This window comes from Amblyomma maculatum, chromosome 1, assembly GCF_055883805.1.
Source record: "Amblyomma maculatum isolate TAMU_Amacu chromosome 1, ASM5588380v1, whole genome shotgun sequence".
Classification (NCBI taxonomy): domain Eukaryota; kingdom Metazoa; phylum Arthropoda; class Arachnida; order Ixodida; family Ixodidae; genus Amblyomma; species Amblyomma maculatum.
This window is the reverse complement of record NC_139344.1, coordinates 477,586,147-477,603,415: the sequence shown is the minus strand read 5'-3', so window position 1 is coordinate 477,603,415 and position 17,269 is coordinate 477,586,147. Positions and strand designations below refer to the sequence as shown.

Sequence of the window (17,269 nt, the reverse complement as noted above, 5' to 3'; positions counted from 1 at the left end):
CCGAATTTGCAACACGCTCTGCGCCCTGAGGTGCGTCGTAGCTCGAAGCTACTGCTCACCTCAACTGCCGCCATGATGAAATCAGTACTGACAACTCGATCGTGACCCTCGTCAGTCAAAGATGACATGCTCTATGAACACCGGCTTCTAACTTCCGTAACAGAATACCAGCATAATTGATCCGTAGCGGCATGGCAGCAAAGATTCTAATCACACACTGTCGTCCACAGTCTGTCCAATTTCTTCCGAGCATTCTTCTGCTTTACGTCTAGCAACAGAGTGCGCTGATTTATCGGGCTACATGCAGTTCAAACATCTACTTCAGTTTCGTGTCGTGGTCCACTTGGTGTTTCTAACTGTTCGAGATATCATATTAATAGCTGATCTGCTTGAGCGTCATCGTAGCCAGGGCCCTCGTCAACGTAGCACGATGCCCAGAGGTTCCGGTTCTGTTGGACGGAGGCCAGCGCGTCACCTCTTTTTGTATGAATAGTGACACCCCTTGCACTGTTTCCAGGTGAGGTGCTACATTGAGAGGACAGTTAACTAAGCTGCTTCGCGTTTTCTGGAAGAGTGACAGCCTCGATGCCCAGAGCGCTGAAGGTTTTATGCAGTTCCTGCTGAACCTCTGGCTTGAGGCTCATGTCATAAGTCTCCGGCTTGCTCTATCTTCTTATTGGTGGCCCACAATACCCTTTGGTAACGCCAAGGTTTCTGTCTTGTTGGCGCCGAAATAGAAACGCTGGTGCACTAGGAACAGCGCACAGGACTGGAAATTAATAACCACAGCTCGAAGGTTAGACGCACTGCATTGACTTCAATGCTCTGAGACGACACAAACAGTCGGTTTCTACCATGTTCTTTTCCTGCACATTGGACTTTCGTCCTGTGTTTTAGAAACAGCAGCCGCCATCTTTCCAGGTTTCCCGATGAGCAGCTCTTTTCTCGCAACGACAGTTGGAGCTGGATAGGTGCTCGCTTCGTTACATGAGGGTAAGTTAAACAATTCGAGCGAAGGCGCGGGGAATGGATGGGCTTTATACGGCAGGTATTTCTTGCTGCTTTCTTCTTCTGTCTTCGCTCGTACAGAGTGTTGTTGGTGACCACCGCTGCGTCCGCGACTCAGCGATGCATTGCGGTGCGGAGATGAGAACTTTCCTTCTCAGACTGTACACATTTGATTACATTTTTGACAACTTATTTATAATAACGTCGTCAGACGCGACATCAAAATATAGAGGGCTAACTACAGATGGGTGCACGATCGGAGGTCAGAGGCTAGCAGAATCATGCCTTGACCTTCTGCTACACTTAAGCCGGAGTTCCTTGAGACCTCCGTCAGCCTAGCCTCCCTCCTCGAACAACCCGTATGCCCTCCACTCTCGTCCGGCCCCACTCTCCTCCGAGCCCAACTGTTCCACCTCGCTTCCTTAGCGTTACCAAAATTCCAGTCTAGTCCGTTGACCAAACACCGACTAGTCACTTTGTGGCCAATAACATGCGGTGATTCAAAATGAGCTGGCCAATCACTGTGCCACACATACACCTCTTCTACGCATGACAAGTAGAACAAACACAACGCACGCACTTAGCAGCGAGTGGTTGCGCACGCAAGCACACACATCTGCGATTTACACTCTCTCCTGAGGCCTTCCCTCAGTGCATGCAAAAGGCGCCAAGCAGTCGCAAAGACAAACGGCGTCGACACACACGCAAACCTCAGGCCTTCCGATCGCCGCCCTTGGTCGGTTGCGTGCGGGCGGCGGATTCAAAGAGATGTCCACGCGTCTTCCCGCGAAGACATGGCAACAGCGGCTCCCTTTGCAGCGCATTCTCCCAAGCCCGAGTTTCGCCGCGTTTCGGGATTTATGGCCTCCGAGCCCTCTCCACTCAAACCGAGAGAGTAGAAGTTAGCGCCGCACCCACAACTACTGCGCTTACGCTGTGCTTTCCAACTGCACTGTTTTGCCTCCCTCGCGGCACGGTCGAAGCGCGACTTTTCCAAGAATCGGGACGGACACAGACGGCAGCGTCGCCCGCTGCCATGTGGCTTGTCATCACTTCCGAAAAGCGACCGCCTGCGCGACCATCATAAATCAGCCAGCGTCAAGCTGCCGCTTGACCTTTGTCGCCCCTTCAGAATTTCCCCCGCGACAGTGTACTCGCGATGAATACTTCAATTCTGGGCGACGCCCGCAAACTTAACTGGGTCTACAGAAGTCGCCGTGTCAGCTTGAATTACTGCTGCGGCGTAGTCCTCTTGCATGTACTCCTTAGAAGTTGCAGTCGTGAAATATTTTAGGGACGCTGAGTATCTCTGCTGTTTGCTACTTTTTCCCCTTGTTTTCAGCCACTGAATGCACTTTCGTCATCCTCTGTTGATAGCTTATCCGGGCTATGATTGAGGTCATCCTCGCCACATTCTATAAGCTCTTCCTTGTGAGTCTTGTCCCCTCCCGGTCAATAAAGTCGATTCCTTTGCATGGTCGCGCCGTGCGTATGGTAATTGTCAAGCGCAGGATCAACATGTTGAGCTCGTTTGCAATCTTCTTTCATTGGACTTTCAGAGTTTGTAACTGGCTCTAAGCTTTATTTACTCTGAGAGAGCCCGGTCTAGATCGGTCCTTCATTGCAACATGCTTCTTGATTGCAATATGCTCCTCCGTCATTGTTGGCAACGCTATAGGCCCACTTGAAATCACTGTCTTATCAATAACTCTACGCGATGTCTAGGTGTACTGTGGTTTCTCCGATAATACCTTATTTGTATCTCTTTAAGCTTCATGACAAAATCGGCGGTTAAGTCGAAAGATGACTTGGCGAGATGCTCCGGTGAAGGTTGTTTCGTGGACAATGCTGATGCTGCAGGGAGCTCCACTACTGCTTTTATAAACCAACGACTTTCGGCAGCAGGAGCATACGTTTGAGGGGTCTCGATTTGGTGGCAAAATAGCGTCATTGTTATTGTGGCAGCTTCTTCAAACTCTAGTACAGATAAGACATCTTGTACCTAAACCGTTTTCTTCAAAAATCTCCATCTTCTACTTGAGAAAGCGTAAGCCGCCGTTGCAAGTTTTCTGCAAGCCGTGAAAAACCTTTCATTCAAGGATAGTTCCTTCATTCTATTTCAGGCGTTCACTTGCCTCATTACACAGCAGGGTCAGAAAAAGCTCCTTGAATGTCACGCTTCCTTTTGATGTGGTCTATGGTGTTTCGATGAAGCTATCTTCGCTTCTCTCCGGCGGGGTTCGCTGGCGGAGCTCCTAGTATCTTCCTGGAGTGTAGTTGGATTTCCTCTTGTAACCTCCAGGAAGGATCAAGAAAGGAAATCATATACCCTCATGGGTTTCAGCATCAAAATTTAGAAGGAAGGCAAGCACTAAGACGTCTTTGAATCCTTTAATCATCGGCTATCGATACGCCAACATTGGGCTTAGTCTCTACCTCGCGCTTCTTCTTCTATCTGCATAAAATGGCACATACCCATGAAGGCGGATTGGCCAAGGTCCAGTGTGGACTGCGCTCTACAGTCCCAAAATCTCTTCTTCTTTGCCGTTTCTCTTGCAGATTCTTGTCGAATCTGCAACAGGCGGCACTAGCGCGGCCTCATTCACGTGTCTGTGTTTGTTAGTAGTGTGTTAGCGTGTGTCACCCAGCCAAGAGATTGATGAATCAAACGAGTAGCAAAGTGTATGCACAGGAATTAAGATGCATGCGGGAGCCGAAGACGTGAGTCAAAACTACCTTGTAACCCCGAAGGCGCCATTTTAGTGCAGGCTGCGTGTTCATGAACTCACGTGCAATGTTCAAACTGATCCCTATCTGGCCGTTCCGTCTAGATAAATATTTAATCAAAACACTATCGCTCAATGCACCAAGATGGCCACGTTGCTTGTTTCGGTCAGTGAACTTATTTTGGGGTTTGTTCCTTTTTGTTGTAGCCGATAATGACACATTTAGCACGTTAGTCTTTCCTAACTATTAAAAGTTCTGGAAAGAAAAGATACTGCAGAGGACCAATGGCCTCTAATAGTCAAGAGTCGCTTTCACGCTACTAGGACACAATCGTTTTGAAAAACGTAGACGTAATTAGTTGGAACACCCGGGACAAATATATATATATATTGTGAAGAGGAAGAAGTGCACAAGGAACATGCCAGTCAGTGGCATCGTGATCGCTGCGCGTGCTGGATCTGACTGTGTTCGCCGCCGCTGTGTTCACCGCTGATCTGCTCAGTCCTGCTGATCAAGTCCTGTTGATCTGATGAATAAACCTCCCATTCTTACATTTGGTGGAGCTGCCGGTCAAGATCTATCCTCTCGCCCTGGAACTCCGCAGCCGTACATTACCACCTCCTGCGATGCCTGAGGACGTCAACCACCAAGCCGTACAAGTTGGCTCGGCCATCATCTGTCCCGGCTCCCTCCGCCAGCGAGACCCCGCCATCTTCAGCGGCACTGACGAACACGATGTCGAGGACTGGCTCACATCCTATGAACGAGTGAGCGTTTACAACAAATGGGACGCGGAAACAAAGTTAAGCAACGTCATTTTCTATCTCACCGGCGTAGCAAACCTATGGTTTCGAAACCATGAAGCGGACATTCCATCATGGTCCGCGTTTAAAGCCAGCTTCTCTGAAGTTTTCGGCCGAGCAGCTGTGAGGAAACTCCGCGCTGAACAGCGCTTGCTTACACGGTCTCAGCAAGTTGGCAAAAATTTCACGAGCTATATCGAGGACGTCGTCGACTTGTGCAAGCGCGTTAACCCACACATGTCAGAGGCCGAGAAGATCAAGCACATTCTGCAAGCCATCGATGACGATGCCTTTCAGGTGCTGTCGGCTCGAGATATCCGCACCGTCGCGGAAGTGGTCACACTGTGCCAAAGTTATGATGAAATGCGGAAACAAAGGGCCATAAATCGCGCGAACACCATGCACTCTGAGTCGCTTGCTGTTCTGACAGATGCAGCTGAACATTTTGCGCTTCTGCCACAGATCAAGAGCTTCATTCGGGAAGAAGTTGCTCGACAGCTCTCCTTTACGTCCTGTCATAAAGAGCCTTCCTCACACCTAGCTTCCAGTTTTCGGCAGATCATTCAAGAACAGGTAGCTGAATCTCTTCCTCCAGCCCCTCAATCCTGCCTGTCGCAGCCCCGTTGACATATGCGGCTGCTGCTGCCCGACCACTACCTACATATGCTCCGCCGCAACCTGCCTACGTTCAGCCGCCTTCTAGTCCAGCTCGAGAACCTGCGTAGTTTATTCAACCGGCTCCAAGACCGCGCAATCCCTGGCGCACGACAGATAACCGGCCAATTTGTTACACTTGCGGGCTTACTGGACACATTTCTCGTTATTGCCGCGACCGTCTCCCGGTGTCGGCACCACCTACTCATGGTTCTGCATACTGGTCCCCGACGCCTCAGTATTCCGCGCCTACTGAGCCTCCAGCCCGCCCTCATTTCTCCCGAGACCGCTCAGCCATGTCCGACCGCCGTTCACCGTCGCCGCGACACCGCTCTATCTCTCCGATGCGACGGCGACAGAACGCTTCACATGAGGAAAACTAGAGGCCGCAGTTCCTGAGGCGAGAACTGCGACCCAGTCGAACTTCCCAAGTCCTCATCTGGCGCCGACAAACCTAATCGAAGTTTTCGTCGAGGGTGTTGCTGTCATGGCTCTAATTGACACTGGTGCTGCGATTTCGGTAATGGACGCAAAACTATGTCGCACTTTAAAGAAAGTGAAGACGCCAATTGCGGGACTTTCGTTGCGAACGGCCAGCGCTCAGCATATCAAGCCTTTGGCAGCGTGCACTGCTCGAGTAGTTATCCAGAATTCCCTTTATATGATTGAGTTCGTCGTGCTGCCAAGTTGCTCGCGCGCTGTAATTTTAGGCTGGGATTTCCTGTCGCGTCATGCTGCTATTATCGATTGTGCTCGAGCTGAAGTGGGGTTCTCGACTGTGCCCGATGCCTTACCAGACGCTGATCAATCAAATTCCGGTGCTAAAGCCCTCGTCGCCGAAGATATCGACCTTCCTTCTGCTCTTCAGTGCTTGTTCGTGTCGCTTGTGCATCTATTAGCGATGACACCGTTCTCTTCACACCAGCCCATACTTTCCTGCGCCGCAAGTGCCTTCCATTGCCCTACGCAGTGCTCGCTATTTCCGCTGGCCTTTCCATGTTATGGGTCTCTAACCCATTTAACTCCCATACTGCTTTGCGCCATGGCGAATGCCTCGGAAGTATCCAGCCAATCGCATCTCTTCTGATGTCTGAGGAACCTGACGACGCGCGGCACTGTGCCATGACTGCGCTCAGCCCCCCTGCACCTGCGCCCGCTCCCCCCTCTACAGACTTGTTCCTCCGTTCCATCGATGCCGATCTTCCTCCAGAGCAGCGCACTCAGCTTTTGAACCTACTGCATCACTTTCGCTCCTCCTTCGACTCTCATCAAAGTTCTTTGGGTCAAACTTCTACAGTCACTCATCGCATCGACACCGGCACCCACGCACCACTAGGACAGCGCCCCTATCGTGTGTCTGCAACCGAACGCCAGGCTATTGAAAAGCAAGTCGACCTAATGATCCAGAATGGCGTGATTCAGCCCTCAAGCAGCCCTTTGGGCCTCACCTGTTGTCCTTGTAAAAAAGAAAGATGGTTTTATCCGCTTCTGTGTCCATTATCGCCGCCTTAATAAGATTACGCGAAAGGACGTCTATCCTCTCCTACGCATCGACGACACTCTCGATTGTTTGCAAGGCGCCGAACTCGTTTCTTCCCTAGATTTACGTTCCGCGTACTGGCAAGTCCCCTTGGAAGCGGCTGATCGCCCCAAAACTGCCTTTGTAACTCCCGACGGCTTGTACGAATTCACAGTTATGCCGTTTGGCCTTTGTAATGCTCCGGCAACTTTTGAGCGGATGATGGACACCATTTTGCGTGGTCTAAAGTGGAAGACATGCCTCTGCTACCTCGATGACATTGTCGTCTTTTCTCGTGACCTTGACACACACCTCTACCGTCTGAAGCACGTTTTAACCTGCCTATCTGATGCCGGACTGCAGCTGAATTTGAAAAAATGTGTTTTTGCCGCCAGCCACCTCACCATTCTCGGCCACGTTGTTTCCAAAGAAGGTGTATCTCCACACCCTGCCAAACTTCGTGCCTTAACAGCCTTTCCCAAACCGACTTCCATTAAAGATCTACGTAGCTTCCTCGGGCTGTGCTCTTACTATCGCCGCTTTATTAAGAATTTTGCTTCCATTGCTGCTCCCTTGACAGATCTTCTGTCCGGCAGTTCCGACCTTTCGTCGTGGTCACCAGCGTGCGACGATGCTTTTAATGCTTTACGACACATCCTCACAGCACCGCCTGTCCTACGTCACTTCGACCCCACAGCGCCTTCTGAGGTCCACACAGACGCCAGTGGTATTGGTCTCGGCGCTGTGCTTGCTCAGCGCAAAGCAGATTATACTGAATACGTGGTCGCCTATGCTAGCCGTACACTCACGAAGGCTGAATCCAATTACTCTGTCACTGGAAAAGAATGCTTAGCGATTATTTGGGCTCTTACTAAATTCCGCCCTTACCTCTATGGTCGCCCTTTTCACGCAGTGACGGACCACCATGCGCTTTGGTGGCTTTCCTCACTGAAAGATCCGTCCGGCAGACTGGCAAGATGGGCTCTTCGCCTTCAGGAATATGATGTCCGCGTTGCTTACCGCTCTGGCCGCAAACATCACGACGCCGATATACTTTCCCGCTGCCCCCTTACAGCTGAGGTCGCGAGCCTTTCCCCTTCCGACGGTTCCCCGCCATCGCTTCACATCAATGACATGCAGTCAGCGCAGCGGCAAGATCCTTGGATAAACTCTATCCTCGATTTTATCTGCAATCCTACAGCTGCTTCTCCATCGCGTGCTCTCCGCCGCCATGCTTCCCACTTCGCCATTCGTGATAACCTCCTCTACCGACGCAACTACTGCGCAGATGGCCGCAAGTGGCTGCTAGTTATTCCCCGGCAGCTACGTTCGCAAATTTGTGACTATTTCCACGCTGACCCACAATCCGGTCACGCGGGCGTCTTCAAGACATACACTCGTCCCCGGCTGCGTTACTACTGGCGGGGTATGTACACCTTTGTACTCAAGTACGTTCGCTCATGCCTCACCTGTCAACGTCGCAAGCCATCTCCTCAACATTCTGCTGGAGAGTTGCTGCCGTTACCCAGCCCACCACGTCCTTTCGACCACGTCGGCATTGATTTGTACGGGCCGCTTCCCTACACTGCGGCCGGCAACCGCTGGGCTATCGTAGCCGTTGATCATCTGACGAGGTATGCAGAAACCGCCGCACTTCCATCTGCCACAGCGTCAGAAGTAGCTTCCTTCATTTTGCAGCGATTTGTTCTTCGCCATGGCGCACCTCGAGAGCTGCTCAGCGACAGAGGACGCGTTTTTTGGAGTGACGTTGTAAAAGCCTTGCTCACCAAGTGCAACATTATTCATAGAACCACCTCCGCCTATCATCCCCAGACTAATGGCCTCACTGAGCGTTTCAATCGTACCCTTGGCGGCATGCTCTCTATGTACGTCTCCTCCAACCACTCAAACTGGGACCTCGTCCTTCCGTATGTCACGTACGCATACAATACCACAACGCAGTCTACTACTGGCTTCTCTCCTTTTTTTCTCCTCTAAGGCCGTCACCCCTCTGCTACAATCGACACCATACTCCCGTATCAGCCAGACATATCAGAGTATACACCTGCGTCTCAAGCAGCCCAGCATGCGGAAGACTGTCGACAAATCGCCCGCGCATTCACGGCTAACACCCAGTACCGCCATAAATCCAACCATGACAGCCAACACTCGACACCGAACTTCTCGTCTGGCGCTTTTGTGTGGCTATGGATACCTTCCAATGCCCCTGGACTGTCTTCAAAATTTCTTGCTAAATACCATGGCCCATATCGTGTTCTGGAGCGCACCTCTCCGGTTAATTATGTGGTGGAACCTGTTACGCCGTCCCATGATCTACGCCGGCGCGGACGCGAAATCGTTCGCGTCCAGCGCCTCAAACCCTATTACGACCCTGCCGTCTTGCTTACGCCGTAAGTCGCCAGGGTGTCTCCTATTTGTCCCGCGGGTAATTGTGAAGAGGAAGAAGTGCACAAGGAACATGCCAGTCAGTGGCATCGTGATCGCTGCGCGTGCTGGATCTGACTGTGTTCGCCGCCGCTGTGTTCGCCGCTGATCTGCTCAGTCCTGCTGATCAAGTCCTGTTGATCTGCTGAATAAACCCCCCATTCTTACAATATATTATGTTTTCCTTCAATAATGTTGGTCAATGGAGAATTTGCGCTGACGCCACCGCAATGTTCAAAACGAGAAAATTCTTTCCCATTTTTACATGTGAAAATTTCACTTTAAATAAATTACCCATTTTTAAACTTCATTTTGTGACTACTGCTAAACTGCTACAATTTTTGTTTTGTTTCATGCGTCTGTTCTAGCCTAGTCTAAAACAACTACAGAACCATGTCAAAAATACGACAAAATATTCGGTAGTTCTGTTGTAAACATCAGATCTTTCTGTAGTTCTGGAGTTCTGTACTACATTTCTGTTGTCTGCAGTTCTATGGCTCCGTTCTCTTGTAATTACAGAAATATCTTATATGTTACTACAGAACATTCCGTTGTCATAAGATGTTTCCCGTCAAAAACCGCACAGAAATTCTGTCGCAGCAACAGAAAATGTTCTGTAGTTCTTTCAGACTGGGAGGGCTCATTTATTTCTTCGCCACCTCTCATACTCATGGGGAGAACAATTAAATTCAGCTCAAATTATGTGATTAGTCATAGTCCGGTTAGAACCCTAGGAGAAGCCCAGATGACTGTGTTGAGTCGGTCAATTTCTCTTGACCGCAATGTTTATCTCTGAATACACCGAGATTCTGTCTCCTTGAATACAGTGAGACACAGGAGGAAGAGAAAAAGGAAGGCAGAGCTCTACAGACCGGAATCAATTTTTGTGACTGTTAGTTTTGTCTTTCTTTGCTAACCTTCCGGAGAATTCATGCAGCAACTACACTGTAAGAATTCGTTTGATTTGGTTTGTGGGTCCCAAAGCGACTCAAGCTATGAGAGACGCCCTAGGGGAGGACTCCGGCAATTTGGAACCCCTAAGGTTTTTGTACGTGCACTGACATCGCAAAGCACATGGGCGCCTGGCTTTTCGCCTGCATGCACGGAAAAGCGGCCACCATGGCCGGGATTTGATCCCGCATCCTTGGGAGTAGAGCTTGGGAGTAGAGCTTCCTAACCACTGCGCCACCAGAGTGGGCAAGAATGCTCTCGTGGATATACTGCAAGAATGTTGTGAATAATATGAAATTAATAAATCAGTATTCTGCAAATACAATGCCTCTTGGGTTACATGACACCTGCAATGATATTTAAATGAGCGAATGAGCCGTTTAAAAACGCAACATCGATGTTCGTGCTTGAAATGTAGTCGTTCATCGTCTGAAAAAAGTGCCAAGGTGGTGTAAGTTGCCACTTAAACCCGATAGAATAAAGAGAAGGTAAGTAAATATGGGCACCTTTCGCGTTATCGCCTTGGCTAACTTGATGCCCGTCTTAAAGTTCTTCGGCCCGATGCTAGCAGAGGCATCGAGCAGGAAGTACACGATGTGCCTTGCAGAGTTGGGCTCCCTGAAACGGAGGGCTCGACCAACGGCGTCAGTCTGATTTCCTGAATGCGTCTTGCTCTCCGGAATCTTCGTCGTTATGTCAGTGACAACTCGGCCCACATGCCCCGTCTTGTCGTAGTAAAATTTTCCTGTAGAGTGACGGCAGAAAAATGAAATGACATTACCAACCAAGGTTACGTGGGCACAGTGTGCGCACAGCGCGCATGAAAGCGTCAAGCGTGAAAGAAAACGTGAAGGCTTCTGATTAGTCTAGATCGTTCCTGACGTAAAAAGAGCCACTGTTAGCTTGGGACAAGAGGAAAATGCTGGCACATATTCCAGAAAGTATTTGTAAAATTTAAAAAAAAAGTTGAAGGCAAAATGCTATGTACAAAGCTACCCCAACGACCCGCGTGGACCTATATACTATACCGATATGTTACGCCGGCAAAATACAGGGCACAATAGTTAAATTGCAGATAGATAGATGGATTTATTGAAAGGAAAAGGCAGAGAGGTAGGCCCGAATAATTCAAATCTGGCCTGCTACTCTGCACTGGGGAAGGGGAAGGAGAGAAGAAAGAAGGTCATGATGGGTGACGATGTGGGAGAAGGCATATGAAATATATATACAGACACAGCAGCTTGCTTTACAAACGTGAATCAAGTCCGCTGGCGCTCAAATAACGGCAAAGAGCGCGCACTGCCTGGACGCCCTTCCCCTTGTCCTGCCAAGCGCCATAAATTGCAGAACTGTATCTAGCCCATCGGAAAGAATTGACTAAAACAACCGATGTATGATTCTGTCAAGCTTTTAGTTATCGAGCCCTCTAATCTAGCAATGACTAATTAACAATACGCTGGGAGAAGGCATTACTCCTCGGCCAGCAGTAACAAGTGAGACGATCACTTTGGGAGACAACAATACCACAGTATAAATAAATTTTGGTTGGGCCTAATTTAAGCATGATACGCTCATGGTAACCGATGAGTGCAATTCACGATAATCCACGAAGACAAGCAAATAGCGCTTGTCTGTCCTTTTGCTTGCCTCTTCTTCGTGGATTGTGCTGTGTAGGCTTATCTGTCAATTCTCGTATAGGAACATAAACGATGACAATTCATACGCTTTCTCATCGCGGATGCATTCTTGGCTACAACACAGAAATGTTTCAGTGCTGGTGGCACGTTTCCTCGAGTTGCCCCACACAGTTGTCGTTACTTCAAAATGCTTTATAGTAATGGATGAACATGGGATCGTTTTTGACGCCTCATGGAAGTCTTGAACGTTCGAAATATTTCTAGAACAACACGACATTTGATATCAGCACTCTTTAAAAGCAGCGACGTTTATTCTGAATGCTTATTTTGACGCGTTTACTCTGAAATATGCAAACGAGGCTTCACACACCCGCTGGAATATTTATCGGCGGTGACGTCGGCAGGAGATGGATGGATCGTCTGAAACTGGAAGGCACAGTTGGGGTATTCTACTATATTTTGAGCTGTTGCATGTTTTTGTTCTTTACGTCATCACTTCATCATCAACATGTCATCAATATCAACTTAATCTTGAACCACTTTTTCAGGCTGACGTGTTCGAAACTGATTGTGCCCCGGAGGGCTTCAGGGGAGAACAAATCGTATGGTGTGCAAGTCGGCTGTGTGCGGCGCTCCTGAACGTTTGATGCGACAGCAAACTCGCAGTTAATAATCTTTATTTGCCATCGTACATTTGGATGGGAGGGCGTGTGAAAAAAGCTGCTTGCAGGCAGTTTGACCACAGCCCCTGTTTTTCTTTCCTTTGGCAGCAATATATTATCAAAATGAGCATAATTTGGCACAATAAATGAAACTGACATTCGCTACAGCAATCGTATCTTCATCAAAAAAGAATATCAAATCACATTGCAAACCACGCATTAACATGAAAACACAGAGGAAAAAAGTATACAAAATTATAAGGCGGAGATCCCTGTAAGAGCAACAAAACAAACCAAAACCATCTAATTTGTACATGTTCTAAACACAGGGTAGAGTATAAGATAGGCACTGTTTCCCAGTGTTCAGACGAGGAGTGGGAACTAACCAGTGCTCTGCATATCTAGTGGGGTATCGTGGTAAATTGGTTTGCAAATTTACAAGGCCTTGTAGGCTATATTCAGGTTTTGTCTTAATTCTGTTTTGATCTTCACACTCAGTCGGTATTTATATAAGCTGTTATTACCTTACTTATTACCTTGGCATTGTGAAAAAGGTCTGCAGTGTGGGACCAGTGCGATTCATTATAAGCATGACGTTTGTATTTCTTCTGTGAAAGATGAATGCGCTGCAAAATAGACGGTGCGACGGTTCCCCACACTAGTTGGCGATAGTTAAGATGCGAGTAAAAAAGAGGAATTTGGTTCTCGTTAATAGCTGCTGTTTTAAACGGTCTACCAAGCCGGTGACTTCAGCTTTGTTGTGAGATAATTTATGTGATCTTTCCAAGACATATGGGTGGAGCAAATTACGCCAAGACATTTGAAACTCTCTACGATTAATACGTTACGGAGGTTTAGTACTATGGCATGGCGTGGCGGGGTGATTTTTTTTTATTGGCCGTCCGGAAAAGGACTTGCTTAGTTTTTTGTTCATTTATATGCATGAAATTAACTGTTGCCCAATTTCCCAACGCTTTCATTGTATCGTTACATGCGGATATTATTTCTGAGGTATATTTTTCAGAGAAAAAGATGCTCGCATCATCCGCGCACATATAAACACTGCTTCAGGGTTTATGTTTATAATATCATTAAGGTATAGATTAAACAGCACAGGTCCTAGCATACTACCTTGTGGTACACCAGTATGGATAGATTTAATTGCAGAACTAGCGTTATTTCTGTGGGCTAAGTAGGACCTCATTAGTAGTAAGGCAGACGCCATATCGCTGCAGTTTTAGCAACAGAATATTATAGTAAAAGTGTAGTCCAATGAAAGTTCATTTGAAATGTGGCCCATAGCTGGAGGATCATCTCAAAGGCTACGGAACGACATACGTCGGCCTTTTCTCATTATGATACTAATCCTGTTTCCGCAGTAAATAAAAGAACTATTTTTTTTTTCACTGGACAGTCTGATTTCTTGATTGTGTGTACAGTTTACGATTTTCGCTCACTTTGTTCTTTCATCATCATCATCAGCTGGACTATACCAATGCGGGGCAAACTGCTTGTCCATAAGCTGAAGTAACATGGAAGATTGGGTTATAGTTGGTGCTCATAAATATTGGTGATTTCATAGTGCTACCAGAAGCGGACATAGTCCATGTGCCTTATTCCTTTTCTACGTCTTAGTCATGGTAGTGCTGCGGAACCATCAATATGCCTTTACCATATTCCGGCAACTAACTGGTCCTGTGCTGGCTGCACACGCTTGGCCCCCGCAAACCTAGTAACCTCATCCACCTGCCGAATTTTGTGCTGTCCCCTTTTACGTTTGCCTTGCTTACTTCATGCAACTTTAATCCTTGTGGCGCTAGGAAGACTGCCCAGCTTAATGGTGTAGAATTCCGGTCGAAGCTGGCTACATATAAGGATGGGAAATGATAAAATTAAGAGACTTCAATGTAGCAAAAAATGTGTGAAGCGCTCCATGTTTACCATATACAAAATTATGTGTGCAACCGCCGAGCTCTATTCCATTCCAAGTCAGATTCGGAGCACGTTTCCGCATTCGCACCGCAGGCACGCTAACCACTTTTCGGACTGCTGTACTTTGTTCCTATGGGAAGAGAGCAGGGCCTGCTATTGGCACTCCCAGCCTATATTCTGAGCGCTCTATCGCTCCACACAATTCTGTAGAAAGTGCCAATCACTTGACTCTGTGCTAGGCCGCTACCCTTAGCAATACCGTCTTTTTATTTTCGCATGGAGAGGGGACGCACATGAACCGCACCATTGTAAAAGTGGTACTCACCAACGCACCGTGGTAGCTGCACCGACCATTCTTTGGTTCTTAGGCAGGTGATAACGGCGTTGCCCCGCATATGGTAGCCCGGGTTGCAGTCGAAGGTAATTGAGCTACCAACCCAGAAGTTGGTGTGGCCAACCCGGTATCCGTTGTCTGGAACGCCCGGATCTAGGCAGCCTTTGCGATTTTTGGCCTCCTGCAAAGCTGACGATTGGGGGAAAGTAAAATGCCAGAAGAATTTAATATATGTAAGTAGACGTGCAGACGTAGTAGAGTGAGTGCCGCAACAAACGCCATTTGCCTACTGAAGAAAAAAAGCTCTAGAGCCACGACAACAGGTTATTTCAATCGCCCAGACCAAGAACCGAAAACATCCTGATCACGGCGGCGCTAGTGGGCACTCCTTGCACTTTCATTTTTATATCGCTGCCTTGCACTTCGAATCAGAAGTTTCTAAAAGTGTCATTTGATTTTAAAAATACCATTTATTCGCTTAATGCAGTTTTATGACATTTAATTTTTTACAATACCTACAATCTATCCCAGAACGAAAAAAAAATTGAGGGGGCACAGATCTCATGCGCGAAAATGCGAAAGCATTAAGAGTTGAGCTCACTTATGACTTCGACATGTAGGGTGTTTTACTTTTACTTACAGTTCTGACTGTGTTTCATCAGTTTTTATTTCTACCATAAATTCGGTTTCGGAGCTATAGCGCACAATCAAGGGACAAAAAAGAGTAGACAACCACAGCTCTAAATTTCAACAACTTTATTGGAATCAAATGCTCAACTATTTATACATTCATCTTTGCCGTGTCAACCAAAAGCATGCGATAATCACCAGGACTGTAGGTAGGCAATCTCTTTTTTTTTTTTTTTGAGTCTGAGAAAAGGAGTGCTTACACAACTATTTCCTAATCTGGCTATCGTTTCCGCTTCAATAATTTCACGGTTGCGCTGGTCCTTACTTTTGCCAACTAAATCACACTTGTTGAGCAATGGCCTGCAGTTTGTGCATGCGTTGAAATATTTGCTCCATAACCTCCATAAAACCCCGGCCCTCAGTCACCAGCGGCTGCGGAACAACTGACCACGGCGGCGGTCAGACCTGTGACGCAGCAGGGGGTGCTAATAATTTCTGGCTGGACAGGCCGCCATTGGAAACTGACCCTGGCGACGTTTAACGTTAGAACCCTGGCTAGTGAAGTTAGTTTAGCAATGCTGTTAGAGAAACTAGAGGGCATGAAATGGGATGTCATAGGGCTTAGTGAGGTTAGGAGGCCGAATGAGGCATATACTGTACTGAGGGATGGGCATGTACTGTGTTATCGAGGCTTACCAGAGAGGCGACAACTAGGAGTAGGTTTCCTTGTCAATAAGTATATAGCGGGTAATATAGATTCTATAGTATTATTGAGAGGGTTGCAGGCATCGTAATTAGGCTTAATAAGCGGTATAACCTGAAGGTTGTACAGGCCTATGGACCTATATGTAGTTATGATGACCAGGCAGTTGAAAGCTTCTATGAAGATGTAGAATCGGCAATGCGAAAAGTAAAGACGCAGTATACTTTACTAATGGGTGACTTCAATGCCAAGGTAGGGAAAAAACAGGCAGGAGACAAGGCAGTAGGTGACTATGGCATTGGTTCTAGGAATAGCAGAGGGGAGTTACTAGTTGAGTTTGCAGAGCGCAATAACTTACGAATCATGAATACCTTCTTCAGCAAACGGAAGAACCGAAAATGGACATAGAAAAGTCCTAACGGAGAGACTAAAAATGAAATCGACTTCATAATGTGTTCAACCCCCGCCATAATGCAAGATGTAGAGGTAATCGGGAAAGGGCGATGCAGTGACCACAGGATGGTGAGGTCCCGAATTAACCTAAATCTGAAGAAAGAACGCTACAGATTAGTAAGAAAGAAACCCATCAACGAATTAGCGGTGAGGGGGAGGGCAGAAGAGTTCAGGATCTCGCTACAGAATAGGTATTCAGCTCTAGTTGAGGATGGCGACATTACCCTAGAGAGCAAGGAACAATAATTTCAGAGATATCATTACTGAGTGCGCGGTAGAAGTAGGCGGTAGGATACTTAGAGAGGATACCGGTAAGCTGTCTAAGGAGACGATTTGATTAAAAAACGCCACAGTATGAAAGCTTCCAATCCAACAGACCAGACCGAATTGGCCGAGATATCAAAGCTAATCAATAAGCGCAAGGTGGCCGATATAAGGAAGTACAACATGGAGAAAATTGAGCATGCTGTAAAGAACGGGGGAAGCCTTAAAGCGGTAAAGAAGAAATTGGTCATAGGCAAAAACCAGATGTATGCGATAAGGGACAAGGCGGGCAACGTCATCACTAATGTGGAGAAGATAGTCAAAGTAGCCGAGGAGTTCTATACAGATCTCTACAGTAGCCAAAGTAGTCAGGACCGTAATGAGATTGGCGGTAGGGAAAAACAGTGAGACGTTCCACCAGTGACGAAGGATGAGGTCAAGAAAGCACTAGAAACTATGAAAATGGGGAAATCAGCTGGAGAAGATCAGATAACTACAGGTTTGATGAAGGACGGGGCGGATATCGTCCTAGAAAAACTGTCCACCC

The 17,269-nt window shown here is 47.6% G+C and overlaps 1 protein-coding gene across 3 annotated transcripts in view; it reads right to left on the bottom strand.

Annotated features, from left to right (window-relative positions):
• LOC146210046 (complement factor B-like) overlaps positions 1–17,269 on the bottom strand; it is a 455,586-nt gene that overhangs the window by 333,712 nt on the left and 104,605 nt on the right. For all 3 annotated transcript variants that reach the window (XM_084606869.1, XM_084606879.1, XM_084606887.1), the window contains 2 exons: positions 14,664–14,861; positions 10,614–10,852 (listed from right to left, as the gene is read on the bottom strand). In XM_084606869.1, the coding sequence (XP_084462995.1) occupies positions 10,614–10,852; positions 14,664–14,861 (437 nt within the window). The remainder of the gene's footprint in view (positions 1–10,613; positions 10,853–14,663; positions 14,862–17,269) is intronic.